This window comes from Nesoenas mayeri (genome assembly GCF_963082525.1).
Source record: "Nesoenas mayeri genome assembly, chromosome: 12".
In the NCBI taxonomy this organism is placed as follows: Eukaryota; Metazoa; Chordata; class Aves; order Columbiformes; family Columbidae; genus Nesoenas; species Nesoenas mayeri.
The window spans coordinates 7,407,464-7,424,062 of NC_137547.1; the positions used below are offsets into that span (position 1 = coordinate 7,407,464).

General features: G+C 51.0%; 1 protein-coding gene across 1 annotated transcript in view; it reads right to left on the reverse strand.

Moving 5' to 3' along the window:
* The window catches only part of ZFHX3 (zinc finger homeobox 3), a gene marked incomplete at its 5' end in the record, with an annotated part of 92,005 nt that overhangs the window by 12,313 nt on the left and 63,093 nt on the right, over positions 1–16,599 (reverse strand). Inside the window, 3 exons of the mRNA XM_080351825.1 lie at positions 83–185; positions 8,608–8,808; positions 9,016–9,143. Of these exons, the coding sequence (XP_080207951.1) occupies positions 83–185; positions 8,608–8,808; positions 9,016–9,143 (432 nt within the window). The remainder of the gene's footprint in view (positions 1–82; positions 186–8,607; positions 8,809–9,015; positions 9,144–16,599) is intronic.

Here is a 16,599-nt window from a genome sequence, read left to right on the forward strand (position 1 = left end):
GGCCTGGGCAGTGATGTCCCCAGACAGTCCCTGGTTGGGAGCTGGGGTCTGGGGGACCCTGGACCCTGCTGACCCCACTCACCAGGCTGCTTCCCCAGCTCCTCCGCGGCCGAGTTCCCGTCCTTCTCTGGAGCAGCCGCTGGGAGGAACATGCTGCTGGGCATCATCACCTCAGGTGTTGTCACCTGGAGACAGGGAGGGAAGGATGTGGGGAGGAGAAAAACACAGGAAAATATTTTAAACATCTTTGGTGGCAAAATTAGACATCAGTATTGTAAAGTCAGAGGCGTCACATTTCATAGCTCACTGAAGACTCATGTTTATTAGACAAAGCTCACATCAGTCAAAAGTGTTTCTACAGTTACATTCTGGACATAATTAGCAGTGCACACTTGAAGAATAATCTTATTATTAATATTTTTCCTTTATGTAGAATTCAGACTTTGATCACTGACAGTGTTTTGTCATGGGCTGTGAAACTTCTTGTGCAACCAATTAGGTAGATAAGTTGAAAGGCCCACCTTAAGCTGCTGAAAACATAATAAGGCCCCTAATTAAATCATACCTCGTAAAGTACACTGTAATCTTGAACTAGGGAGCATTGCAGCACTGTTTTCAAAGTGTATCGATGCAGGAAAGGGAGGGGCACGATAAAGAAAAGTACAAATAAGCAGAGAGGTGACAAAGGAAAGGATGAATAAGGAAAGACTAAAAAGACAGCAAATTGTCTGCAAAAGCTTTTGGTAACCCCTTCCTTGCTCTGACTGATGTGTTCCCTTCGCCTCTCTACAAGTGTTTATCTAGAACCTGCACACCATAACCAGTGTGGTGCGTGAACACCAACATTTTAAAGAGCCTCAGAGTTTGTGTGCTTCAACTAGAGACGCTCTTCAAAGAGTCACATGCATATGCTCATCTTTGTCTGGAAAACTGTGTTTGTGTCTGGTCACACACAGAACACATCAATTGCCTCACTAGTAGTGTGCACGTGGTTGGCACCAGATGCAGGACAACGAGCACGTTCTGAACCTGCAGAGCCCCTGTCCCAGCCCTGGGACGCTGCCCTGCAGCTCTTGTCCTGGAGCAGCGGCCGGACAGAAGGACCGTGTCCCTGCCGGCGTCCCTGCCGCCCCAACGCTGCCGCCAGCGCCGGAGGTGTCTGCGTCCAGAGGCACCTCTGCGGCTCCGGCAGCTGCAGCCAGCGCTCCTGTTCACCAGGGCCGGGTACCGGGAGGAACAGAAACCAACAGTGCCTTGTGATGCCTGGGGTGCTGCTGCTCCCTCTGAGCGCTGGGAGAGCAAGGCATCAGTCAGCGCTCCTGGACTGGTACGATTCCTGGCAAAACAAGCCTCTCCACCCTTCTGTCAGGTACTTGGAGGGTGTTTGAGCCCCAGATTTTGGAAGAGAGCGTGGTTGTTACCTGTATGCAGCGTGCCTTGCCTTCTGCCAGTGACCACACAGATCTGACTGAACCGCGTATTAGCAAATGACATGAAATCTTCCTTATCTACGTGCATGTCAAATCCAAGCAAACACATCTTGGCTTCACTAAGTGAACAGAACTAAAAACAGTGCATGGAAAACCTCAGAAGCAAATGCTCGCATATGAGAGGCTGCTGAAGTGCAGCGGGAGGGATGCTGAGCTCCCTCCCTTTACTGGGACGACTGGTGGCGGGGTGAGTGCCGGGTCCTGCTCGTGGCTGCAGGAAAGGCAGCTGACACTGATAAATCACCGGGAGGCAAGCCGAGCACACCAAATTCATTCCACCTTCTACTCTAAGCGTGAACATCTGATGGCTGTGGGTGGTGGGTCGGGAGACGTGAAAGGTCACTGGTTAATTCCCAGTAGCCGAGCTCAGGGGAGGGGGACGAGCAGGGACGCTGAGCGGGAGCGGCAAGAAGGAGCCGTCCCTCTCCGCTTTATCAGCAGGGAGAGCGCTTTCCTAGGATCTTTAGGAATTATGAAAAATAAATCATGAAAAATTAAAAAAAACCCCAACAGAGTAGAAAAAGAATAAAATTATCTAACACCTCAGCTGCACATCATTATAGAAAACTGTGGGCTTTTTATACGCATTACAGTAAGGCAGCCATCCCCACTACCACACTCAGTGCGACGGATCAGTAATTGTTTTCATACACTTTAATTAGAAAAACTCAGATGGCTATGAATAATAATGGAAAAGAGAGACTTTTGCACTTGAAAGGTTGAAGTCAATCAAGTGTGAATGACGGCAAAAAAGAAAAAAAAAAAGACACCAATTCATCAGGCCTCTGTTGTCTCGCCGCGTCTTTAATCATAATTCCTGATTGGGATTCAAGAAGGCAGTAAGCAGCGGTTCTTTGTCTGCCTTCACCTTCCGTCAATTAACTCTCCCCGAAATATAATCATCAACCTCACATGCTCCTCTGCATCTTAATCTGGGTCTCCAAACCAATAAGTCCTGCCCTATATGTGTTTAAGTAATTACCTTTATCTACCTGCATCTCCACAGCCACAGTTCTCAGACTACTTCTACCCCTCCCACCACAATTAAAAAAAGGCCGGGGGGGGACATGAAGAAAAAAGCTGTGTTACAAAATCCCAAAAAGCAAACAGAAAAGAGCTTGGAGAAAAATGCAGGAAATGAGAAATTCTGGATACAGATGCAGGGTGGCTGCAGGAGCCGCGCAGGGGAAGCAAAATGCGACGCCAAGGCACTGGTCTCGCTCTGGTGGCCCCGCTCAAGTCCTCTACCTGCCCAGCACCGTTCAGGTCTCTCCTGACAGCGCTGCCAATGTCCTGTGCCGTTTGCCAGGGCAGGACCGCTCTGTCCCCTGAGACGCAGCAGAAGATGAAAATAGTGACAACAGGCTGCAGAGCTCAAACCCTTCTGCATTTACACTGAATTCCAGCCTGCCCATTTTAACTATTTGTACACCTGAGGACACGCCGTTTCCTTGTCCATGCAGAAATTATGTGCAAATGGCGGGAGCAGCAAAGGAGCAGGATGGTTTAGGAGGCCACGGCCACCTGGCAGATAAACCAGGAGAGCTGCTCTGCAGCATTGCATTTTTTACTTCAGACTTATCTAAACAGCACTGGCTGTTCTGGTGATAGAGAGGAACATGTTTATGTCGAGCACAGCCTGTGTCTGCGCTGTAAAAAGCTCTTGCCTCCCTCTCACCTGAGCTGGCAATATCTGTGCGTAACCCCGCACCATCCTCAGCCCTGCTCCACACCTCCATCTCCCTGTTTAAAGGTCTGTGCAGCACCAGCTGGTCCACAGTGGCAACAAGTCAGTCAAGTTGAACCATTATTAAAATAACAACCCTACAGATGGGAGCCCAACAAACGTGATTTGTCTTTTCCCTTCTTCCATACATGCTCATTTTGCTCTGTCTAATAGGAAACTGTATCCCCTCTGCAGCCGCCATCTCTGGCCCAGAAGCCACCAGTGAAGCCTTCCAGTGGGGGACACATGTCACTCCAGAGCCACCTCTGCAGCCCAGGAGCGCCCGCGGCTCCTCTCCAGAGCAACGTCATTGCACGATGGCAAATGGTTCCTCCACCTGCCTCACTCTCCACCAGCCTGGAGATGGGGAGGGATCAGCAGCTCACCCCTGCCCGCTCGCTCTGAGCTGGCATCCAGACACCAACAGTGGGTCAGGCTCTGTTTATTGGCACTTCAGTGACCGATGCAGGGTCACCATGAACGTCTGGGAAGCCCTAACACCAGGGCAGGAACTCACGGTTCGCTCCGACCACCCATCCCTGTCCCTCTCGCGCTGGGTGCAGTGAGCGGCTTGCTGGGTAAGGAGTGTGGGGGGAAGCTCAGCCCTGGGACTGTGCAGCTCCCCCTGCACCCCACCTGGGAACGTCTCCCCTTGGCCTGCACCAGAGACGGCACCGCCGGCCAAGAGCTGTCCTCTGGAGCAGTCTGCACAGGAGCCCTGTCTGCCTTGGAAGGTGGAAAGCTGTTGGGACAAGCCCCTCCGCTTCCAAGGACCCTCCCTTTTGGGTGGAACTGAGATCCCCTGGAACAGGTAAAATTTCTTTACAGTGGCGAGATCCACTGACATGTGAGGGCATCCCAACTCACTGGCCATTTCTACAGACGCTGTGGTCCAGTGAGTGACCGTAACAAGAACCCAAGGGCTGGCACACGGCCTGTACCCCCTCCCCGTCCCACCGGCACCCTCAGCCAGTGGCACCTGCCCCACACCTACGGACCAGCCCAGCACCGCTCTGAGCAGCCTGAGCGTCCACCCAGCACCACTGCCAGCCCTCGCAGTGACCTGCGCGGCTCCCGCCACCTCTCGATCTAACAGATTCTTGAGACGATGAACTGCAGAGCTGCGTATCAGGCGTATCACAGGCCAGAGGCTCAGGGCAGCATGACACGAGCATATTCTTGGCACGTCCAAAAAATTAATCTTGGCCAGCGTGAACAGCCAGCTGCCCTTGGGCGCTGGATCTGCCCGCTCTGCCCGAGTGACCCACGGTGTGGATGGTCTCTGCGGTTCCTCTGTGAATGCCCCAAAAATACTGAAATTGTGCGGCTTTGAAAATAAAATCTCTAGATGGGGTCTGAGGAGATACATTACTCTCCCTATGTCCATGCAACCAGGGGGAAATACACATGCAATGCAAGGTTCCCGAACCAGACAAAGGAGGTAATTTCCATTACAAAGAGAGAGAGAGGGTGCTGGAGTGAAAAGCTTCATTAGACTCAGAGAGGCAAAGCGATGGCAGTATACCAAGGTCACTTCTAATTTAGACCATCTAATTGGCAAACATGGCTCCAAATGGCTATCATCTCACAGGGCTCAGAATTAATGAAGCCCGATTATTTTCATTACCTTCATCCGAGATGGAGAATGAGACACAGAGTGAGAGGGAAAGGGGGGAGCAAGAGGGGGCGAGAAGGAGGGAGACAGAAAAATTGAATGACAGCAGAAGGGAGAGAGCAATAAGAAAAGACAATAGGAAAGAGGGGAAAAAACATAGAGATAGCAAAAGCGAGAGGTGAGGATGGCAGGGATGGGCAAGAATCACCCGTAGAGCAAGGGAGAAAAGAAAAAGACGGAAAGACGGCTGGAAACACTGGAAAGACGCCCTAAACCGAGGAAGATAAAACTGACAAGAGGACGGATGGGAGAGGGATGTGCAGAGGCTGAGCTCGGCTCCCGGAGGCTCTCGGGAAGCCGTCCCTGCTCCCAGCTCCAGCCCATCAGTCTTGTCAACAGACTGTGCATGCGAACTGCACTTCACCCTCATTAAGGGGCTCTCTGCTGAAGCGGCGCAGGCCCCAGATTAGCAAAGAGGCTGTTAGGTGGAAAGATGGCGATTAGACCCGCTCGGACCGGCTGGAATGCCGCGTCCAAGGAACCTCGCAACCTTCAGCAGCCCCGTGGAAGGAAACCGCAGGAGATGGGGCCAGTGGGAGCCCTGGCCCTGCCTCACGCCGTGTGGGGACACGGCTCAAGCTCCTCTCTCCCGGCAGCCCCGTCCCAGCGCCCCAGCGGGTGGGGGGACCCACGCGTCCCCTGGGCCCGGCAGCCGGGCTGCTGGCTGCGGGAAAGGATGAGGCACGGAGAGCCAGCCCCGAGATGCTGAGCACAAGCAAGCAGTCGTTACCATGGTAACAGACATATTAGACACTGCAGGTTCCTGAAAGGCGTCTGATAAGGTATTATTAACTGGAGCCTCTTCCAAATGCCGAGCGCAAAGATGCTGTGGCGAAAGGGACCCGGCTCCCATTTACTGGACTGCAATTCCCTCGCAGTGGCACCAAGACTAGATTCACATGTCAGACTGAGACAGGAATCTTTGATGCTGCTACATTCTGCACACGCTGTACTGATTTCTCCAAATATTTGCCATTTAATGTAAAAAAGAATGACCCTCTTGACCAACACGTACTTGACTTGAGGCAGGAGAGGCAATCTTCCTCCCCGGACACGTGTCTAGGGACCAAAGGAAATAGCTGCACAGGGCCAGGGGCAACAGCCAGGTGGATAAACCAGAGGCACTCAAGAGGATGAACTCGAAGGCTCAGCCCGTCTGCACAGCTCTCCCGGCAGAGGGATGCGGCCCTGTTCCAGCGCAGCACACGGGGACCCACAGGGACCGTCCTCCCCAGCGCTGCCACGTCTGCAGGGTGTCCCGACCTCCTGAACGAGTGGCTTCTGAGTCGAGTCCCCCGGCGTCCTGGAGGACACAGACCTGCTCTGGTTGAGAGGATGGACCAGCCCAACCGCAGACGTGCCAGACCGCACGTTCTGCCGACAGCCCGGCTCAGAACAAACCATTTCACCCAGCGTAACAGACACCCTTAGCAAACTGGTTACGCTTGCTGGCATTGAGAAAGCAGCTCAGCTCCTGCTCACTGCTCTTGGAAGGTCAAAGTGTCTTCCACCAATTTAGTCAGAAGCTTGTAAGATTCCTTCAAGTCCTCAGAAGGTATTTACACACTCAAGCACCATCAATCGAAACAGATGCAGGTCAGAGAGACCCAGGTCTTTGTGAGGGGACCGCTCCTTGTCCTGGGTGCAGGAGCCAAACCCTGGCAGCGACTGCAGGCACAGCAGCTCCACAGGGCCAGAACCCCTGCTGTGCCTCTCCCCGCCTCTCGGGGTTTTGTCATTCAGAGGGTGCTGGGGGTGTCAGCCTGGCCGGGTGCTTAACGGGTTCTACAATGCGGCACCTACTTGGGCAGATGTGCTTCTCGTGGGTGGTTGGGAGTGCTGGTCCAACTGTGGCCACTGTGAGTCTGCACAGATGGCTGGGGGACAGGACTCTGCGCAGCCCAGCGGGGCCGAGAGAGCAGAAAAAGGGGAGGACGGGTAGCTGGTAAAGCAAAGGAGGAAGATAAAAGGCATAAAGGCATTTGAGAGGGAGCTGTAAGAGGACTGGAAGGGTGATAGAAAGAGAAGAATGAGAGAACTGTGAGAGAAGAGCTGGGCAGTGCTGCATGTGCTTGTTCCAACGATGTCACAGGAGGCGAGTTGATATGGAACAGGAGGATTAAGACAAACATGTTATTAGTCACCTTCATTGTCAGGAATTGGCAAAGAAGGGAGAAAACAAGCAGAAATGGGGTGCAAGAAAAAAAATCACAAAGAGAAAAAACTGTCAGGAATCAAAATAAATATTTACTTTATATACTTGGCAACAAGTTCTTAACTGCAGACACAACCTTGCCTTGAAGATTATACCGAAGAAATAATCTGACAATACATCCTATTTGTGAATTTAGAAAGGTTTTTGAAAATGTGTCTTATTAATTCTACCTGTATCCTAAACTGACACTAGCAAATGGAATGGTGTGCTCATGTGAAACCCATGAAAAGGGAATTCATGAAAACAACATTTGGGACTCAAAACGTTATTTACTGAGGGGTGGGTGAGCCTTTGGGAGCGTTTTTGCGCCATGACAGCAGGTCCAGATCCTACAGAAGAGGCCCCACAGCTGTACACACAACCAGGTGCGCGCCAGCAGCTCAGCACAGCACAAACCTGGGTCCTGCACGTGAGAACCTGGACACTGCGCTGTCCATTTACCACTTTTTGCAAGCACTGGCTCTTGAGTCAGACGAATTTTGCTTCCTCAGAGGTGGTGTTGGAGGAGGATTCCCACCCCGGGTGCTGAAACAGGATGCAGGGCAGAACAAGAGCCCAGTGCAAACTACAATCTGCCGCCCCGAGCTTCTGCTCCTCATCAGAATATTGCAACAGCAACCCCAGCCCATCCACAGGCACCACGTTGTTTGGCAAACAGCTTGAGAAGTGGAGTCGTGACAAGTTTTGAGCTCTACATGAAGACAGTTGACTTTACCTACCAAGCTTTTGCTCCACACTCCAGTGGCTAACTTCCCACTTCAGAGAATTTTAACTGCCTATGCTTCAATTTTAAGTTAAATTAAGGAATTTCAAACCATCTTAAAAACAACACATGAAACATTAGCTCCAGTATTCAACAGTCCCGTAAAGCTATACCTCCCTTGGGCCAGCTGCAGCTCATCCCTCGCTTGTTCAGGTTACTTAGAAAAACGGGAACTGTTACACAACAGAAGCATTGTAATTTTGGTTGGAGTGACTCCTTGCAGAAGTAACAGATCCAACTTATCTCATACAACCACAACAATTATCCTCATTAAGTGAACGAAGCACAGAACATGGGCAGCACAATAGACTGTCTCCTCTCCAGGAGATGAGACTGCCAAGGGAAGTTCCTCTATTGGTTCTTAAAATCATATTTTAAGCAGAAGCCCGATATCTAATTTCCTGTAATGTTACCTTAATCACCCTGGCTGTCCTCCTTGGGAGGCGCTCATCAACACACCAGCACTTTCCCTCTGCAACAGGAGCAGCACATCAGCTAAAGCATCTCCCAGCAGCTCTGTGCAAAATGCGATCCCATGCAATGACCTCAGGACTTAAAGGAAATCATATTTATTCTAACCTCTTCACAGGGAAATTACTCAACACTACAACATTGCCAGTTCCCAGAGTGCTCAAGCATGGACAAGATCGTCTCTGCAGACAAAACATGCAGGGATGGCAAAAACCTGCGAGGCTGGAGCTGCCCAGCGCAGCGAGGTCAGGGCAGGCAGCCACTCACCGTCATGATGAGCTTCTCGACGCAGTCGGGTGACACGCTGTGCAGGTGGGTGAGGTGCAGCTGCAGATGGATCTTGTTGTTGAGCATGTCCTGGCAGAGCGGGCAGCGCAGCATGGGCTGCACCGAGTGCTGGGTCATGGCGTGCACCCGCAGCCGGTTCACGTCCGTGTTACTGTACTTGCAATATGGACACTGGTACATCTGCAGAGCAAGACAAATGAATCACACAATTGTTACAGCTGCTGCTTTCCATTTTCCTTACAGCTAGACTTTAATAATTCGATGCCTTCTCCTACCACCAGTTATCACCTTTCATCCTCCTTCTCCTATTTTATTCTTTGCTTTTGGCACATATGAAACAAATTACCTGCTTGCAGATGCACAAAAAACTGGGTTCTTCTTCCTTACCTGCTCTGATTTGGTCTCCTCTGAAGTTTTTGACCATTTAAAGGAGAGAGGCGACTCAGAGCTGCTGGGAAATGATATTCGTTTAGAGGATGCTGGAGGCTCTGTCAGCTCCTTCTCTGCCTGGCTGGCTGGTGCTGCAACAAAAAAGAGATTTATATCAGGACATCCTCAAAGAGGCTTAAGTTGGACAAAGAGAGTTCCATTTACTCTGTTGCTGTTTCCTGAAACACATACCAAGGAGTTGGAGGATGATGAGTGTGGACTAACTTGTGTCCTACAAAGCACGCCTGGCCAAAACCAGTTAATTGCTGATTATCTTCCCTAGTAAGGGAATTGTGTCATTTACAGAAGCAGAGAAACCTCAGCTGTTTCTGTGGGCTGCTTACAACCTGTTGGGTGCAGGAGAGTGTCGTCCCGTGTCTGGGTCAGACACAAACGCCTGGCCAGATGTGCAGGCCCACGTGCCACCCCCACGAGCAGCTGTGCTGACTTGATGAAGCAGAACTCATGCTCCTGGCTCACCAGGACGTTTTGCACGCAAACACTCTGCAATACGTTTGCTTTGCAGGTGCTGGAGGCCGTGGCCACCAACCCAGGCGATCTGTGCCCCATGGCACAGCAGCATGGCACATGCTGCCAGGATGGCACGGCCGGGACGCCACGGCCAGCCCGGGCCCCTTGGGAAGAGCAGCCGAGGGCACTTCTTGGCAAGTGCTGCCACCAGAGCCATGCTGGCCAAGCGGGACCAGCCGCAGCCAGGGCTGGCATGGGACACGGACCATCCCACAGCAGCCTGAGGAGACTGGATTGCAGCAAAACAGAAAAAGGCCAATGAGCCAAGAAGTCAACAGCAAAACACTGCAAGCCACGGCACTCTGAGAAGCACGTCCCTGACCTTTCCCCCTCCCCCGAACCCCGGCAGCCTGCAGTACATAAATTTGTGGGACATCTATTATTTAAAAACTGTAAGGACAAGTATATTATACACAGCCCCCGTCTCCTCCTCCCCGAACACACATTCATAACAGTACTTTAATCTGTCTCGAATCGACTTCAAACCCATTTTGCCCTTAATGGGAGTTATTCATTTTCACTTGAAAGGTAATATATGACAGCTGGATATTTAATATGATGGATCGGCTGCCGATTAACAAGGCGCTGTAACGCTCTTAGACCAGTCCCCCCATACTCTTCCCCTTGTCTCTTATTCTCTTTGTGAACCCACTGGTATCTGCTCTTTGCTTCAGAAGATGCTGTCAGAGTAAGATGCAGGTGAAGTGCTTCATTCTCAAAGAACCTTCCACTCACCACCATGAGCCGTGTTCCAGAAGGTACCACATCACAGCACAACACAGTCCATTTCTAACGCCTTCCCTGTCAGACCCACCGCTAGAGAGGTTCAGCTCAACGGAGGCAAAAAAACTTCCAGGAGAGGGAAAACAGGCATTGCAAACATGACAACGCTGACAGAGGAAGGCAGGGATCAGAAGAGCTCTGGTGCTAGGACATTTCTCCAAACCCGGCGTTTCGTTGTGTAAAACAAGTCTGCGGTGCCAGGGCTGACCAGGGACAGATCTCCTGCACAGAGCAATGGGCTGATCGTGGCGGAACCCGAGGCTGTCCTGGGGTCAGAACTGCAAAGTCATTACGGTGTCTGCAAGACCAAAGCCAGTCTCCCTTAGGTCTTACTAATGAAAGGTGCTTGAAGCAGCACTGCCCCGGACCTGCCTGTGCGGCTACTCTGCCAAGGACAGTGTTCCTGCCTCCCTCCCAGAGCCTGGGCGGCACAGACCCTGGTGTCCCTACCGGAGGTGGGACCGGCGCTGGCACCATGGGGCAGCCCCCGGCCCACCCTGTGCCACCACCCCACCGTGCGCTGGCACCTCACCAGCGTTCTCAGACACGGTGGCCGAATCTAACTCAGCTGTCAAGCAGTCCGTAGCTGCTAATGCCAGCCGTAACCTCTGCAGTCACAACAGGGTATTTCCTTATTTCTTTCCTACTGGGAAGTTGCCTTCTTAGAATTAGGGAAAAGTAAAGGGTAATTAAAATTGACTTTTACTTACCACCTCCAAAGTGCCCAGTGTTACTAAATGCACTTGACTCAACCCATAACTTTAATCCTTCAAAACCAGAATTATTAATGATTGTCCAGGCCCCAGAATAACCAGTTTGTTGCAGAGTTCTGAAAAACGCATACTGAATATTTGTTCTAAGTATTAGCTTTTGAGTTGACAGCTTGAGTGGGAATTTTAACACCGAGACCAAAGTTTATTGTTGATAAACAGCCAAACACACAAAGTGACACATTCAGTCCACATCACAGATCAGAGGAATTAAGAACTCTCTTCTGCCTGGAGAAATGAGGGCAGGCGGCTCGGCGCTGCTGGCAGAGCTCCCCGAGCCCGCGGGGCCGACGGGACAAAACCTCGTCGTCCAAAAATGTCACAAGAGCCTCGGCCCTGAAGGGCAGCTCGGCACCGGGGATGGTGAGCACAGGCCTGCGCACTAACCACGGGCAAGATTGCACCAGAGGTACGGGCGTCACAGAAAAGAAAAGGCATCTGGGTCCAAAGTATGATGTACAACTATCTATCAATCGATATTTTTATTGTTTGACTCTTTAAATGGATTTAGTTCAGATTTGCTGACCTTGGAGAAAAATCTGTTTCTCAGCAAGTGTACCCAAAGTCGGGCGCAGCAGGACGGAGCTGTGCAGAACGGCTGCCCCGCCGCCGCGCTTCTCACACACCGACTTGTCTTGGCAGCTTCTGCTTTTCAGAGGAGGAGCAGAAATCCTCCCAAGTGGTATTTCAGAGGTGAGATGGGAAAATTCCTTGAAGTGGGGATCCTTTCTCTTGCTGGGTTCACAGGCAAAACCGGCAAAGGTCCCCAAAGCCGTCTGTTCCCCGTCCTAGCGGGAAGGGAACCGCCACCCCCTCCCAGCCATCGAATTCTTTTAGCTGAAGTACCACTGACAGCCCCTTCATCTAAACTTTCATCTCCCAACCCAGCAACATAATGGAGAAGCCAATTAAATGATTATTAATTCATGCTGCTTTCCGTAAGCCAGAGGTTCTCAACTCCCTGCATTCCGTAAACCAGCTTGCCACTTGCCCTAGAAATTTACAGTGGGGTTTCTGCCATCGCCATTGATTTAAGAGCCAGTGCCCTCCCCGCCCCCAGCCTACTGGAAAAAATCCCTTCCGGCTCAGTCCAGCAGCTGGCCTGGGAAAAAGTTTTCAGCGGGACTAGGGAACCGTGTTTTCACTGCCCGATGGAAAATAAAATTCCATATTTGGTGGTGCCTCCCTCCTCACATCTTCCCTGATGTTTTCCTGGAGCAGTTACTCAGCATCACGAGCGCTGGGACCCGTCGGGCCCTGCCGTGCCCGCGCAGCCCGCGGTGGGGAACGCCCTGCAGCCGGCACCCCGCACGGAGCAGCGGCTTTCCTCCCGAAATCCCGCCGCTGGGCACACTGTTTCACCTGTTCCCACACTCGTGCAGCCTCACCCGCGGTGACGGGCGAGGCCAAGCCCTGCAGCCCAGGCCTCCCCGTGCAGCTCCATTAAAGCTGCGCAGGAGCCCAGAATCACGGCGCACAAAGCTTCGGTCTCAGCCTCCCCGGCAGACTGGTGCAAGTTCTATTATTAAGGCAAGAGTAACTCTGGGGAGGTGACTCCACCAAGGGACCGTGGTGACAGAGCACCGACCGGAGCTCCCGAAGGGCCAAGGGTGCACGGCACTGCCCAGCACGGCCACGTTCCCTGTCTGACCACGCAGGGTCTGATGTTTCCTTCCGAAACACTCTGTTTACATTCCTTATTCCCTGAAGGTACCATTCGTTCTAATAAGATGTTGTAGCCATACTAACAGGCCTGTATATTGCCTGTTGCTCTACAGTATTTTTTCAGCTCTGTATTTGATAAATAACGTGATCACATGATAGGCAGGAGTAAATACACAGAGATCTGCAAGCATGCTTTTCTACCCAGACCTTTATTGCTGCCTTTCAGAAATGTGAAATGGTCAAATAATTTGTTTTTCTAATGCTGTGTCATACCTTCCATCCTGCAGTGAGTATGAACAACTGAATTACTATTAAATATTCATATTACGGTACACAGAAGCCCCAGCCGCCACCAGACTTTTCTGCCACACTGTGTCCAAACACAGAGCACCCAGAAATGTGAAATGCCGGGCAGCACAAGGGACAACTGGAAGCAGAGCTTTTCTTGCCATCACAAGCACGACAGATCGACCCACATCCCTGCAGACCCCGGGACTCGCTGGGCACCACGCTGCTCCCAGCACGAGGCTCCAACACAGTGCTGCCAACCCAGAGCCCTGTGCTGGGGGACAGAAAATGGCCTGTGCAGGCTGGGCAGAAGGTCCTGGAGCAATGGCACAAAGCCACGGAGCAATCCCAAAGTTCATGAGAACTCGGGGAGCCACTCGGGGAGCAAGAGAGCTGGTGAGCACTGTGGCCACTGGCGGCTCTGCCACGCTGAATCTGGTGCTCAGATACATCCGTGGCAGCGGCTGCCTCAGACACTGACCTTGGCACACGACTAGTGAAACACTCCAGCAAATGCACCTGAAAGAAAAGTCCTGGGTGGCTTCCCTGCCTCTTGGCCGCTCAGAGAATCGCACAGGGCACAAGGAAAGGTGGGGCACGGAGAAAATCACCCCATCCCATGGGCCCACTTTCACAAAGTGGTACCTAAAGCTCTGCACCTTCTTTTCCAGCAACAGTGTCTACAGTTATATCTTTAGAACCACAGGAAATCTTGGGGGTTTTTGATTACTAAGTGGCTGAAAGGAAATAAGCAATAATATTTTACATTTACTTATTTAATATGGTTCCTGAGTCAACTATCAATATGTGTGAATATTACTGTTCAATTCAATTGAATAAGTATTTCAACTAACCTACCATGAGAGTCCATAACAACTGATTTATTAAAATCAACGTGTTAAGACTGGGAGATGGTCTAAACAACTATGCTAACTCCTTAAAACCAGCAAGAAGGGCTGGTAGTAGCCATGAGAAGCCATAGTTCACCAGGTATAGACAGGAAAAGAAAGTTGAAAAAGAGTCACAAAGCCGCCTAGGCTGACTGCGAGGGAGCACCAGAGACTGGTGCAGGTGGCTGGAGCGGAGGGGCAGGACAGGGGACCCAGCAGAGGGTGACGGGGATGCTCTGCGGCTCGGGCGGTGCCCACGGCTGCGGCACAGCCCGAGGAGGATCCCCCGCCTGCCCGGAGAAGGGTGAGGGGCCCTGGGGTCTCCCAGCCACTGCTGGTCCCCAGCCTCCCCGCAGCCTGGCACAGCGTGTGCCCGTGGGGAGCTGGCCGGCCCGGCACGGCGTGTGCCCGCGGGGAGCAGGCCAGCCCGGCACAGCGTGTGCCTGCGGAAAGCCGGCCGGCTGACACTGCGGCCACTGCCTGGAGCCTTCGGTGCTTTGTGAAACCCGGGGGAAAAGGCGCAATCCCCGTGTGCTGCCAGCCCTCCGCTGGGTTTCCTTCACCAGGAGCCAGTGCCCATTGCTCCAGCGCCCTTGCTCTGCTCCACAGACTCTCCCCCTCATTAAGTGCTCAACAAACGCCATATACTAAAAAATCAGAAAAAAGCGGCAGCGGGGGAGGGGCAGTAATAGATTTCCGTCAGGATGTGCCTGACCTGTTTTTTTCAATTTCAGTAATTAGAAAGGCAGTGGGCCTGTAGGAATTATTCATAAACTGCAGGAGCTGTGCAGTATACATTTATGTTAAACATGTCAAATCCGATTGAAATCATGCCTGCCAGCACCATACTCCATAAACACACTTTTCTGCAACAATTTCCCAGCTCTCGGCAGCCCATTAATACCTCCTTTAATAGCAATCTACCACGGATTCGAATCAGGGACGCTCCATTGCACTAATTGCTCTGTGTTAGGTGAGCATCATGGATTAAAAAAAAAAAAAAATCATTAAAAAAAATAAAAGCCCTTCAGGCTAGTCTTCTAGAAATATTTCATTTTAATCTATATTTTAAGCAGAGTTTGTTTCTTGTTTTTGTGGAAAAACCCCTGATATTCTACATCTATACAGCTGACAGTGCATTAAGAAAGTCTCTCATAGCTGGGTCACTGCGGATGAAGTGCTTCTCTCTAGCCAGAAAACATACATAAGCCCCACCTCAAATCTCAAAAGTCTTGTACTGATCTACCCTGGTCTGATTCAGGCTTTCGCTGAAACCACTGTGTTGAATATTAATCATTTACATCCTGCCTTAAAAATGGAGTCGGGAATAGCCACGATTTCTATCCTCCTTGCTGGTTTGCCTGTGATAAATCTCAGATTGGTCACGATGAGATAATTTCTAAAGCTCAGCCATCAGGTGAGGAGCATCTCCCTGCCTGGCACACTCCTTAAATCAGATGGAGTTCTGCACATGTATATTGTAACGGAAGCATTACCTAAAGAATGCTTCTGCTTAAGAGTATTCTGCTTTAAGATAAATAAATAACTGAAATGATAAATTTACGTTGCGGCTGAGACGTTTTTGCAAATGTACAGAGGGTTTTTCTTTTCTGCGTGAACATTGACATGGGATCGCGGTGCCGCCACAAGCCCTGACCTGCCTGGGGTCTGTGCGGAGGGAGCTCGTGAGACACAGCCCATGTCTGTTCGAGATCTCACAGGTCTTTAAGAAAGCAGAAGAAATAATCACCCAGTGCGCAGTTAAGACACTGAGGCACAAAAGGTGAGTAAATTGCTAAGGAACATAATGATCAAATTGCAGCAGAAATTGAACAGAAAACTGGTCTATCAGCCCCCACCGCAACACACTATTTATTGGCTCTGGGCCTGCACTTCCATCTCCCCCTCCACAGACCTGCGGGTCCCAGCAGCACCTCAGTGTCCCCGGAGCGGGATCCGCTCTGCCCGCTTCACCCGACACAGCTCGGCTCATCCTCTCCGCACATCTCTGAGGAACCTTCCGGAAAATCTACTCCACTGCTTCACAACCTTTACCAGGAGAATATATATTTTTTTAATTTATTATCTAACCTCAACCTTTCTCCCTTCAATATAAGCTTATTTCTTCTTGTTGTCTATATCCTGAACGTGGAGAACAAATTATTTCCTTCCTTTCAGAAGCATTTTATGCACAAGACAACATATCTTGTTCTCCCCTTTGGTCTTCTCTTTTTGGGTCAAATAAGCCTGTTTGCTCCATTTTCCCCTCACAGCTGATGCTATGCAGACCATCCTCTCTCTGGGTCATTCCTGCTGTTTGGTCTTTCTGAAATTGCTTCTCAATCCTGATGCCCCAAGAAATGGACGTAATCTTCCAGAGGAAGCTTTCCAGTGCTGAAGAAATGCACCCATTCCACAATATTTTCACCTACACCATCATTTTTGAACTTCATTTCGAGACTGTCCTGAAAAGCAGCGTCAAGAATCTTCCTAAGAAGAAGATGCAAGATACTGACTGCAAACAAGGCCTTCTTCACACGGAAGGAAATTGGGTCGTGTTGACATGATTTGCTCTTGACAAATCCGTGTCGACTGTTACTCATCTCATTATCTTC